This window comes from Meleagris gallopavo, chromosome 5 (assembly GCF_905368555.1).
Source record: "Meleagris gallopavo chromosome 5, MGAL_WU_HG_1.1, whole genome shotgun sequence".
NCBI lineage: Eukaryota > Metazoa > Chordata > Aves > Galliformes > Phasianidae > Meleagris > Meleagris gallopavo.
In genome coordinates this window covers 8,354,099-8,369,408 of record NC_139408.1, presented here as the reverse complement: position 1 = coordinate 8,369,408, position 15,310 = coordinate 8,354,099, and the positions used below count along the sequence as shown (strand labels likewise).

General features: G+C 35.0%; 1 protein-coding gene across 28 annotated transcripts in view; it reads right to left on the bottom strand.

The window, feature by feature from the left end:
• Positions 1-115: 115 nt before the first annotated feature.
• The window catches only part of IRAG1 (inositol 1,4,5-triphosphate receptor associated 1), a 63,204-nt gene continuing 48,009 nt past the window's right edge, over positions 116-15,310 (bottom strand). For 24 of the 28 annotated variants that reach the window (XM_085224115.1, XM_085224113.1, XM_085224117.1 and 21 more), the window contains 10 exons: positions 13,664-13,694; positions 12,777-12,917; positions 9,422-9,553; positions 8,295-8,487; positions 7,635-7,687; positions 5,809-5,916; positions 5,313-5,380; positions 4,745-4,864; positions 3,816-3,947; positions 116-2,650 (listed from right to left, as the gene is read on the bottom strand). In XM_085224115.1, the coding sequence (XP_085080241.1) occupies positions 2,410-2,650; positions 3,816-3,947; positions 4,745-4,864; positions 5,313-5,380; positions 5,809-5,916; positions 7,635-7,687; positions 8,295-8,487; positions 9,422-9,553; positions 12,777-12,917; positions 13,664-13,694 (1,219 nt within the window). In that variant the 3' untranslated portion in view covers positions 116-2,409. The remainder of the gene's footprint in view (positions 2,651-3,815; positions 3,948-4,744; positions 4,865-5,312; positions 5,381-5,808; positions 5,917-7,634; positions 7,688-8,294; positions 8,488-9,421; positions 9,554-12,776; positions 12,918-13,663; positions 13,695-15,310) is intronic. The other 4 variants (XM_085224110.1, XM_085224109.1, XM_085224111.1 and 1 more) reach the window with 4 other exon arrangements.

The window sequence follows — 15,310 nt, the reverse complement described above, 5'->3', positions numbered from 1 at the left end:
GGATAACATGACACTACAATATGCAGTGTAGAAAATGGCATTTCAGAAGAACATTTTCATTAATATGCAGACAGAGTGCATGTGAAAAATAAGTCTTTAAGGTAGCAACAATGAGGACTTTGAAACTGTTCCTTTATTTCAAAACTCAAGTATGTGATACTATACAGTACAATACCAGCAGACTGGTGCAAAGTCTTACAATGTTACAGATTTAAATATGATACCAAAAAATAGTGCCCTTTTAAAATTCCTTGTACTAGAAACATCTGTGCTGTGCAGGAAAAACAATAGACGTGTCTTGCTTAAGCAAAAAATAAATATTGCACCTCAAGAAATCTATTTCAGTGTTAATGGCATAAATAGTAGATCTATTTCTCATTATCTGTTGTGATCTCTGAACTCAGAAGAGATTTTGTGTGTGCATTTTATTTTTCTTTTTTTTAAATAGATAAAGAAAACTAATATTCAATGGAAATAAACTACATTTAGAATAGATTTTGTCCACAACCTAGTTTTCTATCCAAAAAGGTGACTTCACTAATTAACTGAAAAATGTAAGCAAAAATATTTAATGTGCTGTTAGTCACTGTGGTCCATTACTTTTAGTGGACAGTTTTCTCACAGTAGGTGTATAAATTCAAACTATTTATATTTTCATCAACTGTATCCTCATCTTTTAATCATTTTAGAAATCCCTTGTTTCTCTCAATCCACTCCCCACAATAATATTTTTGTGGTTAAATTATACTCGCCTTAAACATTGCAAGTAGCTCAGCTCCAATTAATACAACTACTTATGAAATTTTGCCTTGTGAACCAAGTCCATGAAAATCCATTGTGCTGAATTCCAAAGGAAGATGAAGACCCTGTCCACACTCTGGCCAACAAAAACTTAGCACATGCTCAAGATTAAACAATTGAAGAGTCTTACTGAGATCAATAACATTCTACAAGTACTAAAATAAGGTGTTGATTCAACATCAGTGCAAAGGTGAATAAGAACAAATTAATTCAATTACAGACATTGTTATCTATTTTTCCTCAGTATGCTCCAAAATGTCTGTAGTCACATAAAGTATGTTTCACAATTTTTGGCATAGTGGATTCTGAATCTTCAGAACTATTTGCCTTTTATTGCCTTATTATTTCTAAATAGTTTGAAGAAGCTGGTTCTAATAAATGAATATTGAAAGAGAGCCATCTGTATGTTTTTTTAAGTAGTAGAAGTATGGGAAATGTCACAGTAATTCTTCATTGTCGGGTATTCTAACTGAATCAAATATATAGCAAACAATTAGCAAGAAACTCTCTTCTGCCTTGTTTAGCAATTGCAATTTTAGACCAAATGTCACTTTCCCATTATCCTTTTTGAACTTCCTTAAACACTCTATATTCATCCAAAAAAACAAGCAGTATATATATAATAAAAACCTCCGAACTGCTTATAGATGTCTTTTTTCCCCAAAGCTAGCAGTGATCTACTATTTTTCTTTTTTTTTTCTCCTCACTCCTCCATGTAATTTACTTGTAAGAAAGATTTAGCTAAGATGCAACAAACAAAATTCACCAGCAGGATATTTGTTATTAGCAATAGATATGCAAACTAAATTTCTGATTGTTAGAAATCTGTTTTCTTCAATAGATTGAGCTTCAGACTTTACACCAAAAGAAGACAAGATCACACTAACATCAGAAGATCCCAAATCTCATGGGATAATACCAAAAGTGCCACCTACACCTCTTTTTAGGTTTTGTAATATATCCCATTCAAAAAATAGAGATGGTCCTAGTTTTAAAGTATATCATAAAACACACATATGAATGTACTTGCATACTGATAATTCCCTTCATGAAATTAAGGCATCCACAAGACATCTTGTCCGACAAAATAATTTTAACCTTTCATTGGCCTTATATTTCTACCCAAAAATCATGAACAAAAAAAAAGAAAAAAAATTACACTTTTAAAACTCAAAGGACACAAATGTCATTATTACGTCAACCGCAACAACAAAACAATGAATTCAGGAAATGCAAAGTGAAACACTAACTGCAAATATGGTTTTAATCATAGCCTTCAAAATCAAAGGAAAGATGTCAACATCTTGTGCAAATCTTTCTTTTAATTGCCTGCTGGTTGCTGATTACTGCCAGAACCTTATCATGATTCAATATTATTTGAATCAGTTTTTTTTTTTTTAATTAAGAGGATAAAAATAATTATTTACCAGGTTATTATTTTGGCAAGTTATGTTCACAATGTATAGCCAGGATTGATGGGGTGGAGTAACTCACTTGTGTAACAGATGTAACAGATGACAACTGTAAAGATGACTAAGCACTACCTTTAACAATAGTGTTCTAATACTGTGCTCTCTCAGGTAACCATAAATACATGGTGTTGCTTTGTTATTCAGTGCGTTGCTCATGTTGAAATCCTGAGTTCCACCAGGAATATTGGTGGGCAGCAGAACAGCTGGCTTTCCCTTCAGGTCTCTCTGATACTTCATCACAGGAGCTGTATGAATGGTAGATTCCCAACACCACGGCAAAAATGATTATTGCAGCCACTACAAGCCATATCACGTTCCAGTGTTTACAGAGTTTGGGGTACAATATATATAAATAATTAATGATGACTTCAAGTCTGCTGTAAAATGAAAAGGATACCGTTATATGTTAATAATATGCAAATCAATTACCTTGAGCTTCTAAATTTGAGAAGTTTCATAGATGCATCATGCACTACTTTTCTTACAAAGAAAAACACGGAGTCAGGAAAGAATCACATAGTTGCTCTTTCAAGAGCTGCTGTACATTCAAATATGGGTGATATTTGCAAGATAACTGTATACACTTACAAAACAATAGCCTTGGCTTCTCTTTCTCCTACCTGTCAACTGGCAAATCTCAGAGCTTGACACAATTTAAAATTCTGCCTTTAGCTTAACTGAGCAAACTATGAACATCATAATTTGTCCTAAACATTTCCTCCTGAGTTTCATGACTAGTGAGATGACTATCCTTCTGAACGTGGCTGGAATTTCAAATTAATAGACATTTATAGTCATAGTAATCTTGGAAACAGTTCTTCGGAATCAGGTAAAGATCCCTGCTTTATCTTGGGATTGGATTTTTTATTTGCTGTGGTCAATATTGAATTCCTCTGTAATGCACAAGTCTTTTTTAATTTTAGAATGCAGGAAATTGAAGTTCTATCAAACAAGGTTGATAGAACTCAATCAACTCCAAAATAAAAATAAAAATTCATAGTGCTGTTCTGCAATGTTTATGGAGTTTCTAGAGAGAGCAAGCATCTGCCCATCCAAGTCATAGGGAGTTCAGCATTGTTGAAGAGTTCATGTTGACCTGCATTCCCTTTGTGAATACACCTTCTGAACACGCTCTAGTGTGGACAGACTGATGAAGACTTTTTGGAAAAATGCATGCACAAATAAAGGCATCAGATTCCTGAATCACAACTTCCTTCTGATAATACGTGCTACAGAGAGATTCATTTATCACCTAAAGAACACTTGTGGAATATTTTTACCTCAAAACTTGTCCCCATGAAGATGAAGCATTTTGATGTGCAAAAACCCATACAATTTTAACCAAAATATTAAAAATAAAAATTTTGCATTTTGCAATTGTACTTATGTGGAATAAATCATTTTCTGAAGCTAATTAGTGCAAATATCCTTCCCCAGACTGGAAGAAAACATGCTAAAATAATAGTATAAAGCACACTTGATTGATACCATGAATATAGAGTGTCTCCTAACATATGATCACATTATACACCAGTGTCTCACCTGCTTTTCAGGCTTTTTATCTCACTGTCATTTTCACTTTCTTCATGTTCATCATGACTTTCTTTTGGTGTCTCTTCATCTTCTTCCTTCAGGTCCTGAAGTTCTTTGGTTTTCTTCAAGCCTTCCTGATAGCTTTAACACAAATAATTTTTCTTAGTCTAGTATGGTGTATAAGCACATTCCTATGTAATGAGAAACTGGCTTTATATACACGCAATAAAATACAAATAAAACTGTTTCTGCAGCACTGGAACAGGACAAAAGATTAGTTATGAATATATCACTTAGCTATCCTTACCTAACAGATGATTATATTAGCTCTGTTAGCAAGTTTATCTTGGCAAAGGAAAAAATGATTATAATCCTCTGCAGAGTAGAACTTCTGTTTATTGTAAAGAAGTTGCTGTGTATTTCTGATTATTGTTTTTCTTAATCATTTTGAACACCTGCTAGATACTCTATTCTGGAAAATAGATGCAAATTCTGGAAAATAGACACAAATCTAGACTGAAGCTTTATGACTTGTTGGATCCTGCAGAGTTGGATCACAAACAGGATGACTTTCATTCAGATTTTGATATCATGTTAATCAGTTCCATGAAACCTTTCAGAATATGAATTTTAGAAGGTTATTCTGGAATGTCTCATCATGAAGGTGAATGCTATCAACATATGATCATCTGTCCAACTCAGAATCTCTGATAATTACTGGCTCTCTCAGACAGGCTAACATAAATCAAAGATGAAAGTAGACAACCACAATGAAGACAAAAGTTACGTTAACTCACATCGTTTCCCATATTGCTTCAGCTGGGACAGTCTTCTTGGAGTCATATCAGTAACATTACTCATTTTGCATTTAGAATTACACTACAAAAGTACATCTGGTGGCAAATATTTAAGATTTAATTCTCATTAAATATTCCCACCCTTTGTTATATGCTTCCTCTTCTATTTTGGCTTTAGTTTCAGGATTGATCTCTTCCAGCCCACTCTGTGTCATTGCAGAAGTAGAGGTTTCACAATCAGGCTCTCCATTTGTTTTTCCACTGCCAAGACAAAAGAGAAAATGAAAGCAAAACCAAACTGCTGAAATCTTTATATTTGGAGTATACAACCGAGTAAGAAAAAAATCATGTGTGACTCCTGATCCATTAATGATTATTCCAAACCTATCTTTGAAGGAAAATCTGAAACTTTTCACTTTAATATATGTTGGAGAAATGTTTTGCAAAAGAAGTACATACTTGGCAAAGTTTTAAATTCAAAAAGTAACTTAAAAATAGTAGTTTGGACACAAAAAAAAAACCAAAATAATGGTGATAGAGTAAAATACAGTTAACAGGTCTTGAATCAATTTGGGTCAGTATTGTGTCACTATTTCAATACCTTCTGCATTGTTATATTTTCTGTCACAAAAATTGAAATTGTATATCAGCAACATTTTCATTTTGTACTAGCATTCAATAGGTAGTGAATGATCTACAGAAAACTCACTTCTCTAAAACAGCTGGCAGAACAGGATTAGATGTTAGATTGCTCTTTCCATTGCTAGGTGATTCAGACTGTAAGTTGAAAAACAACAATAAATGCTACATCCATGAATAAATTTCAAATAGATCTTCAGTAAAACAACAAAATCAATATGCTACTTAGGTTTCCTTCTCTCATCCACTAGTTCAATATCCCTATCAAAGAGCCCACAAGTTACTCCTTTCAACCAAATAAACAATGAATTTAAAAATTAATGATATTGAACCTCTACAACGCTTCCCCCCTCCAGATAGAATCCAGTCTAATTCTTCTTCATCTATTGATCGCTGAACAATAAAATAACCCTTTAACCCAACAGGATTGTTTTTGTCCATCCTTTCATTTGGATGGAGTCAAATTTAACCAATGAAAAGGCTTACATATTTAATAACCATGGCTTGGTCTATGCAAAAGTATTTTAAATGAAAAATTCTGTGTTTAACTTGTGAGTTTTGCTTACCAGGGATGGCATTGAAGGTATAGGTGAAGCTGTTGGTGACTGACCAGGAATGTTTAAGGAGTTAAATTTAGGAACAACAGCAACGCTGACTCGCCTCCGAGGCATATTCTATGGTAAAGAACATTTTATCTATCGTACAATAATATAGGCTGAAGAAAAGTTTTGCAAGTTAATAGGTGTGGCAAAAATGTAAGTTAATGCCAGCATCAAGCCCCTGTGGGAAGGGAGAGTTGGCAGCAGAATTATGCTGCTGCTAGGCTGTGGTCTTCCCCAAAACTTCATATCATACTGTCTGGTATGGCAAGTGCTTGAAGAAGATTGAGGCTTTGTACAGGGATGCTGCTCATTTTCCTCTCCACTCTTAAAGTTCAGTGGGTGAAGTGACCGAAGAAGTATGTTCTGAATTGGTGTCTTCAATTCTAATTAGAGGCTATGAACTTTGGTTAAGCCAGCTATGTAACGATACTGGGAAAAGTACCAGCGTCACAATTAATGGAAAATTATGAAGTTAAACATGATACTCTTTCCTTGTTATGTACACATTATGATAGATTGCATCCACTATCATATATTTATTTCTTATAAAATTATGTATTATTACAGAAACAATAATATCCATTCCCTTCACAATAGAACAGAGCCTCCTTCCTCACATTCGAGTTGTTAGCATCTATTTAGCATGACGTGGCATTGCTTACATTTCCCAAAGCCCATAGAAACAATAAACATGCTAGCATTACACAACACATAACTCAAGTACACTTAAGATAATTTGTGCTTTTGCTGTCATTAGTTAAGAAGCCAAATACTTTACCGTATGATAGACAATTAGTGAAGTCTATGCATCCCAAGGAGTAAGAAACCCAACCAAGTACCCATAGCGACTACCAGCTTCATCTTAGTGTATATCCATACTTTTCTAAGATTCTGCTCTAGATAACTTTAGAGAAAAGGAGTTAAACACAGTTTTACTGAACATACGCATGGGATCAGCTACTTCATAATCCTGGTTCTAGACAGGACCAATTATACCTATTAATTAATGACAGAGGTCCACATAATGTGCTGCTGAAAAACTTTATTGGAGAGTGAAGTCTTCTTACTGAGCACTCAGAAGTGATAGGAATAAACAAAACCTAAGGAACTACAGCCAAGAAAAGAGTAAAAATATGAATAGAAATACTAGACACAATAATGCCTTTCATCAGCAGATTTCAGAACAGTCAAACTGGTACGTAGGTCCCTCAAATTACTGATTAATTTAGGAGGTTTTAAATAAACCTGAACTCCAGCACTCTTGGAAGTACTAAGCAATTTTAGAAAAATGTGTAAAACAATGTTAAGGTACATAACAATCTGAGATAATCTCCCTATTTCAATGCTTTGTCAAGCCATAAAAGATATTTTGATGGCAACTGAAAACTATTTCAAATTACTATTTGCATCTATCTTCTGAACACAATTGTAATTCTTAAGACAATGAAAATGGTATGTTGCTGGATTCCTTCATTAAATAGAAAGTTTTGATCCAAAGTTCAGCTTCCTCACTGAAGAACTAAAGTAAAGCATAGGACCTATCTCACTACCTGCAGCACAGGTAGGTGGCCTGGAATATTAGTATTTGTAAATAAATAGTTCTCTTTATGCTTCACAGCGAGCATTATTGTTATTACATAGAAGCATAAAGTCATTCCTAATCAGGCATCTAAAATTACAAAGCATGGATACGTTTGCTCTAGATTACATGAACAATACTGAGAATTTACTGTTACCATATTTGAATACAGATTATTAAATTCGAATGTACACAGACATTGCAAAAATACCTTTCCAACAGTAAGAGACATGGATCTAGATGAACGAGGTACTCCATCTTCTGCTTAAAAAAAGTACATAAGGAACAGTCTTAGAATATATAAGTTTCTATAAATGATATTAATATAGCCCGTGTCAGCATTTTAAACTCAGACATACTGTATTTGCACAATGTCTCTTATGACTGCCTATTTATCTGTCATATAGTTCTGGCCTTACTTACACTGTGGCAGAAATATGAAATAACAAAAAAAAACACACACATAAAAAATCCCATTACTATTCATACTGAGGTCATAAAAAAGCCTGCTAATGATCTCTTTATACAAGTTTTTTAAAAAGAAAATACTCGTATTCGAGTTTCTGCCTCAAAAGCTAAGAATGAAAAGGTGGCAAAATTTTTTTTTAAATAATTAGGCTTTGCTACAAACTGTCATTTCAGAAGCAGATGCATTAGAACTGTGCAAGCTATGTATATATGTAAGAGGTCAGTACAAATTTTATTGGATCTAATCAGAATTCAGTAAGTGACTGATTTTAAATTACTGTGCTATAACATTAAGTATGGTTTATTCACAATAATTTAGGTGTTATAGCTATATATTTAAAGTCTATTTCTGTAGAATAGGATTCTTGATATTTCACCTCTTATCATCAATAGCACTAGATACCTCTCTGTACACAGGAAAGACAAACACTAGAGGATTTTTGTTTGCTTTTACCAGATGCACCATAGTTTCTGCTAGAATTCTGATTAGCAAGTTTCTTAAACTCCATTAGTTCAGCATGATCTTTTTCATATGTTCTTTTCAGATTTTCCACATACTGCATCATTACTTCTGTTGCCTTTGACATACGCTTCTCCTAAGGAAGAAAGGAGAAGAGAGGATTACCTGACTTACACCTACATTTCTCAAACTTATTATTTGCTTCCATGTGCATGTTGCCTGTCAGTTGTTCATTAAAAATATTGATATCTTGAAGATTAAGAATTCCTAAGTCAATTAGAACCAAATATGAATGCATTAATATATACCCAAAGAAAATCATCATTATTTTGTCATATTATGTCAATTTATACAATGTCTTTGTGGCTATATTATATAAATAATTATAATCAATAATTATTTGTGCATTTATTTTCAAACTCTCCAAGCTCTTTGTCACTGGCCTCAGCCTTGTTACTTCATTTGACGAAGGTAACAGTCTTGAGCCTGATAATATGTTGCTGTATTCTCATTTATACTTGCTGTTCCAAGTTTTGAGTTGAATGTCTTCACCTATAGCCAAGGGCAGGTTACTAATCTGGATGAGCTTTTTTGACTGATTTTTTTTTTTTTTTAAGCAACGCTGCCCTAATTTTAAATGTTTCTTGTGAATAGTTCTGAATAATGTATATGCCCATTTTACAGATGTTACATAACTTCATAGGTAATTCTGCTTGAATTTTGTTTCAGTCTGAAAGGGACATCTTCTATGACACTGTAATAAATATTTTTAATCTCTCAAAATGACAAAATTCAAAGAGATAACAATCTACAGTTATGGCTGGTAAAAACACAAAACAAAACAAACCCCAGCAACTAAAAATCAAAACAACAACCAAGGAATAAACATGTGCAGCCAGGATATATTTGCTAGACACCAGGATGCTAGACACCGGACACCTGGGCAGCCTAGTCTAGTATTAAATGTGGAGGTTGGTGGCCCTGCCTGTGGTGGGGCAGGGAGTTGGAGCTTCGTGATCCTCGAGGTCCCTCCCAGCCTGGGCCATTCTGTGATTCTGTGATGTTCTTACCTGACGTACGGCTCCAACCATTTCAGCACGACTAGATAGTCTAGCAGCTAAACGCCGCAGAACAGCAATATCCTCCAGTAGTTTCTGGTAAGCTTCTCTGTGCTCGTAGTGATGCCATAGGTGAGCTGAAGACTGAAGAGAAAATATATAAGCCTTACTATTATGTCTTCCAACTCTTAGTTCAGATCAGTTAATCTGAGTAACAGAACTGGTATAAGACGCATCCAGGCAGAAGTGCACATTGATGAATACACCATAGAGGAACAGCACTCAACAAGCAAGTGCTGCTACTCTGACACGGAGTGTTGCTTTACTGCATACTGTAGGCACACTCTTCAAGAGGTTAATAAGGACTGAGCACATTTGTAATTCTTTTTCCTTTGAAATCAGTTGTGATTCACAACTTTCTACCTACTTCACAAACTTTACAAATACCAAGCTTATTTTACATATAACTTACAAATGATTCCTGAAACAAGTAACATATTTAAGTTAAGAAGGCAATTTATGTTCTATCAGTTCCAAGATATTTCAGTGATTTTGAAAATTAATCTGACATTAAGGTCTTAAGAATTCCAAAAGTAAGAGAATAATAGAGAGCAATATTGCATGTAATTCAAATGACAGTTGCATATTTTTAATCATTTTTCATCTATCAGTACAAAGCTTTCTGCTCTTGATTAATACTATCACTTTGGTGGATCAGTATATTGTTTGCTTGGGACTAGTACTAGAAGCAAGAGCAAATTTAGATCTTTCATTAACCAGAGCCTTGTTCAGTGAAGAACATTTCTTCACTGAATCAGCTTTCTGTTTGCAAAAACGACTGATATAAGAAAATCTGACATTATGTAGTTCAGACTTACAGCAGACTATGATGTTGACTGATTTCTACATTCTTAAAGTGCATTTTCAGTATGCTCCAGTCTTAGTATTGAAATTGTCTTAAATAATTAATCAGTATCACTGTTCACATAATTCTCTCTCTGATCAGTTATGTTGTGCTCTTCTTCACATGCTCTCCCTCATACTACTGCAAGATTAAGTCAGCGCATTGAAATGATTTGTATGAAAGGAATAACATCTTCTCCTCCTCCTTCTTCTTCTCCTCCCTTCAAAGAAGGGAGTGATGGGCAATAACTTTTTTTATTAGAATCCGTTGAGAAATCACATTTGTACTGCAAACCTTTGTTGATGAATGATGAATTTGGAGCAACAATCCCAATGACAATCATTTTCAAACTTACTTATCACTGTAGCCAATGTGTTAACAAATTGGAGCCTAAATTTGACTACAAGACCCAAGAGGATGGAAAGGAACACGTTTGGGAAAAACGTGCTCAGATTACAGATTTTTAAGTGTTCCTTGTCAAATGTAACCTGATTATTTTAACAAATCTGAAGTTCATGTAAATTAGCTTTCACTTGAAGGTGGGTTTTTGAACAAGACAGAAATTAGCAAGGTTGAATAAAAGAATCGTAAACACTGGTCAAATTCATTAAGCAGTGTAATGTGCCTTTTCTAAAGAAATGAAGATAATTTGCCACTTAGAGCGGGAACAGCTCTAATATGATACAGATTATGCAGAAGCTGTCCCATCACTTAATTGTTGTTTAGTTTATTCCATTTCATCGAAAAAAAAGTCTATCACATGAAAATGACAGTTGCTACTTTGTTGTAAAAGCTTGTAAAAGATAGGCTGCATCTTGTAAATCGAATGGAGGGAAACTTTTCTCATTGGATAGGCACTCCAGTCCCTTGATCATCTTGGTAGACTTCTGAGATGATTGGGAGAATGGAGCACCACTCCTATGAGGAGAGGCTGAGAGAACTGGGACTGGTCAGGCTGGAGAAGAGGATGCTTGGGGGAAATCTGATCAATGTGTATAAATACCTGAAAATGGGGCGCAAAGAAGATGGAGCCAGGCTATGGGCCATGGTGCCCAGTGCCAGGACAAGATACAATTGACACAAACTGGAACACAAGAAGTTCCATCAAAAAACATCTGGAAACCCTTCATTGTGGACATAATAGAGCACTGGCATAGGTTTCTCAGAGGCATTGTTTCCCTGCTTGGAGATGATTAAAAGCCGCTTGCACATGGTCCTGAGCAACTCGCTCTGCATGTCCATGCTCAAGCAGGTGGTTGGACCAGAGGTCTTTGCTAACGTTAACCAATCTGATTCTGTGAAATCAGATTGCAGCTGATTGCAGACAGCTGCAATCAGCTGTCCAATACTGGCAACATGGTATCGGTGTCTAATTAGGGATAATTTAGCATGTTAAATGTAACAAACTAGATGTTTGCAGCTGAAAAAACCCTTTTACACTAATTGGAAAAGAAATAGTAGGTATATGAAATATTATAACTAATAAAGGCCTGAGATTTTACAGGTTGTTTCTGCTTGCTCTTTAAACAGAGGCAAGATCTGCAAAATATTCTCAACACTTGTTCCCCAGTAGCAACCTGTATGGGCAGATTTGAAATTCTACATAAAAAGATGAAAAGATCACAATTTTTGTTAATTGCATCCTTTCTCACATAAATAAGATAATTTTATGTTTTCTTAGCTATTTCTCAGAACTGTAGCAACACCTTCTTGGAAGGTGCTATTTCGGTTACCAGCATGGTATCCAAGCACCTCTTCCTTCTCTTCCTTTTTTTTTTTTTTTTTTTTTTTTTGCACAAAACTGTGCGTAGCACATAAATTAACACATCTCAGATAAACTTGTCATTTCAGTTAGAAAATCCAAAGAAAACTGGTGAGAAGAACTGAAAACTACTGCTGACAAAATAAAATGAAGGGCGGCTAGAATGAAAAAGTATTCAGGTCTGTAACCTTTTCCTAAGACCACATGTATTCCTTACGTAACCCTCACCTTATCTATGCAATCTTCTATTATCTGTAGTTCACTGATCTTTTAAGTGACAAACTTTTGAACTTAGGCTTCAGATCATTTCAGTGTCTCACTTAACCAGATACTGCAAATTTACTGCTAAGGAAGGTCTCATCCAGGAGAGCATGAATCAGTGCTCAAACTGCAGTTTTACATGCTCTTAACTTTGTCACAGGCTTATGCTAAGAACTGAACCTCAGATTCATAGCATTTATAATTGAAAATTGCTGGAAGTAGGGCAACACCTCTACACATTTTCAGCAACAGTAGCCCACTCTGGCAGAAATGCTCTCTCTTCAGCAGAGAGTTACACAATGAGCTCAAGCAGTAGAAAATGAAGTTTTGGGATAGAATTTCGGATAAATATAAGCAAGCACAGATATACATTTCAAACGCGTGTGCACTTGCATCTGTACAAGTGTCATTCAGGAAAATATTTATTGCTGTTTTCTTACTGTAATGGCTGTTTTAAAGTTTTCCAGTTCCTTCTCAGCATTCTGTTCAGTAAGATTTCTCTCTCTCTCTGCTTGGTTAATTCTTGATTCCAAGGTATAACTATCATTTCTAAAGGCCAAGGAAAGTTGTACAAATACATTCTGTTTGGAGTTAAAAGAAGGCATTTTTAAATCAGTGCCACTGTAATGTAATTTGCAGTAACAACTTATGAATACAGCATATATTTAACAAACTTCAGTACTTAAAATATTAAAATGTTAAATATATTAAATATACAAAAATATTAAATATTGAAACAGGAAATTGAAAATATAATTTAGAAATTGTTTTAAATATCAGTTCTCATTACTTCCTCTAAAAATCTGAATGTTTTCATTAATGTTTCTCTGGGAGATCAGTAGAGCAGAGACACAATGACGGAAATAGCCTAACAGAAGCATTAGAAGCACAATGAATCTGTTTTTTAACTGGATTTCCTCCAAGGGTCCCTAAGGTTTTTAAACAGACAATCTGTGTAGAGGAAATCCAGGGATGAGCTCACCATTAGCATTGTTTTACCTAAAGGATAAACATCTACCACCAAAAGCAAAAGATCAAGTGCTTAACATTCTCTCAAACCTGCTTTTAAAAGTTGTTGCTTAGAATTGAGGCACACAAAATAAAAGGCACAAATAAATCAGGAGCATATGCAAGACCATAATTAATTTAAATATAGAATAAATTTATTAAGGCATAAAATGCACTTTGCATAACTGAAAAATGTTAAATGAATTCAGAATATTTTTCTTTAATCAAGAATTAGAGCTTGTATTATTCAGAAGCTTACATGAACATATAGCAATGTTCCCTTTGCTCTCTAAATTTATCAGTTTAAGGACACGCTTACCTCAACTTCTTTTTCAGTAAGTGGAGGGGAGCTAGAAATAAAAGCAAAACAATTCAGATTTTTAGTTTTGTCTCTTAAAAACAAATATATTGAAATATTTAATTGGAAATAACAACGAATGTCTTTCCCTTACATATCTTACGATTCCTTTTGTTCAAACCAGTATTATTTATTTGTTTACTTGTTTTTTTAATAACCACAGCGTAAGTATCACTTGAGTATTAGCAGAATTAAATCAAAGTTTCTAGCAATTGCAAATGTTTTACGAATATCTGCACTATGCTGTGATAAATTTCAAATAGAAGAGCCAGCCAGAAAATACCCTTTTAGAGTTGCAGGTCAACAAATACACTACACTTGTGATTATTATCTTTACATATTTTATGTTAACAGCTTAAATCTTGTGATGATAATAATCACAGATGCATGCACTCAGGGCTTGGGGTATCATCCACCCACTTTTTTTTCCTTACACTAATAACTTTGAGCTCAACTAATTCATTATCACCATGGTCAAGACAGCCACCCACTGTTACCTCTCCCACAAGGCCTTCCCTACTCTCAGACAGATCAAGGACAGCACCTTTCCTAGACGGCTCACTCAGTAAGTTATTTTCAACACGGTTTAGCAATTTCCCAGATTTGTTGTGGCAGTATGATATTCCCAATTATGTCTCAGAATTTGAAGTTTCCCATAAGGACAAAGGTAACCAATCCTGAGATTTTCCCCAATTGCCTATAGAATAGCTTATGTCATTGTCCCAGGTGTGTGGTGTGTAGTAGATACCCACAACATCTGCACTGCTATCTATCCCTTTAATCCTCACCTAGAGGCTCTCTGCTCCAATGACAAAGGCTATACAGGCTAATGTTTCCCTTATGCACAGCACCTCCATCTTTATTGCCCTGACAGTCCCTTCTGAACAGCCAATAGCCCTCCATCCCAACACTTCAAATATAGGACTCATTCCACCGAGTCTCAATAGTACCAATGATATCATAGCTCTGAGAAAGGACCAAAGCCTCCAGTCCATTCCCACTTGTTCCTCATGCTGCATGTGCTGATACGTAAACATTTCAGATACACCCCTGCACCTGCAGTACTCCCTGGAGTGGCACTGATGCTCCCATTAGCCTTGCCACTCTCACACAGTACTGTACCATCCCTTGGTTTAACATCAGAGTTCCTAATGACATTCCACTCCCATACTGATCCTACTTTAAAGCTCTCTCAAACAGTTTTGCCAAAAAATGTTTTCACCACTAGAACAAGTGAGTCCCGTCATACTCAGCAGACTTCTTGCTTTTAAGATAAAACAGGAAAGAAACCCTTGAGCCATAGAAGATGTTAAGCAATCTGCTGATAACTGCCCACCTGCACATCTCAAGGTCATGGAACCTGTGAGTTCAACTAAGTTTGCAGAATAACAATATACATTTCACAGAAAAATCATCACTTGCAGAAAAGCTGCAGAATTTTGCCATGTCCAGATTTTTCCACTGAAAAACATCTGGCTTGAAGAGATACTAACACTTCCAGCATGATTTTATATCCACAGCAGCAATCACAAAAAACAGGAGCAGACAGATTAGTAGCTGTTCTGTATAAAAGCATGCTTGTAGTATGTAAGTTAAGTTTTAGACTTT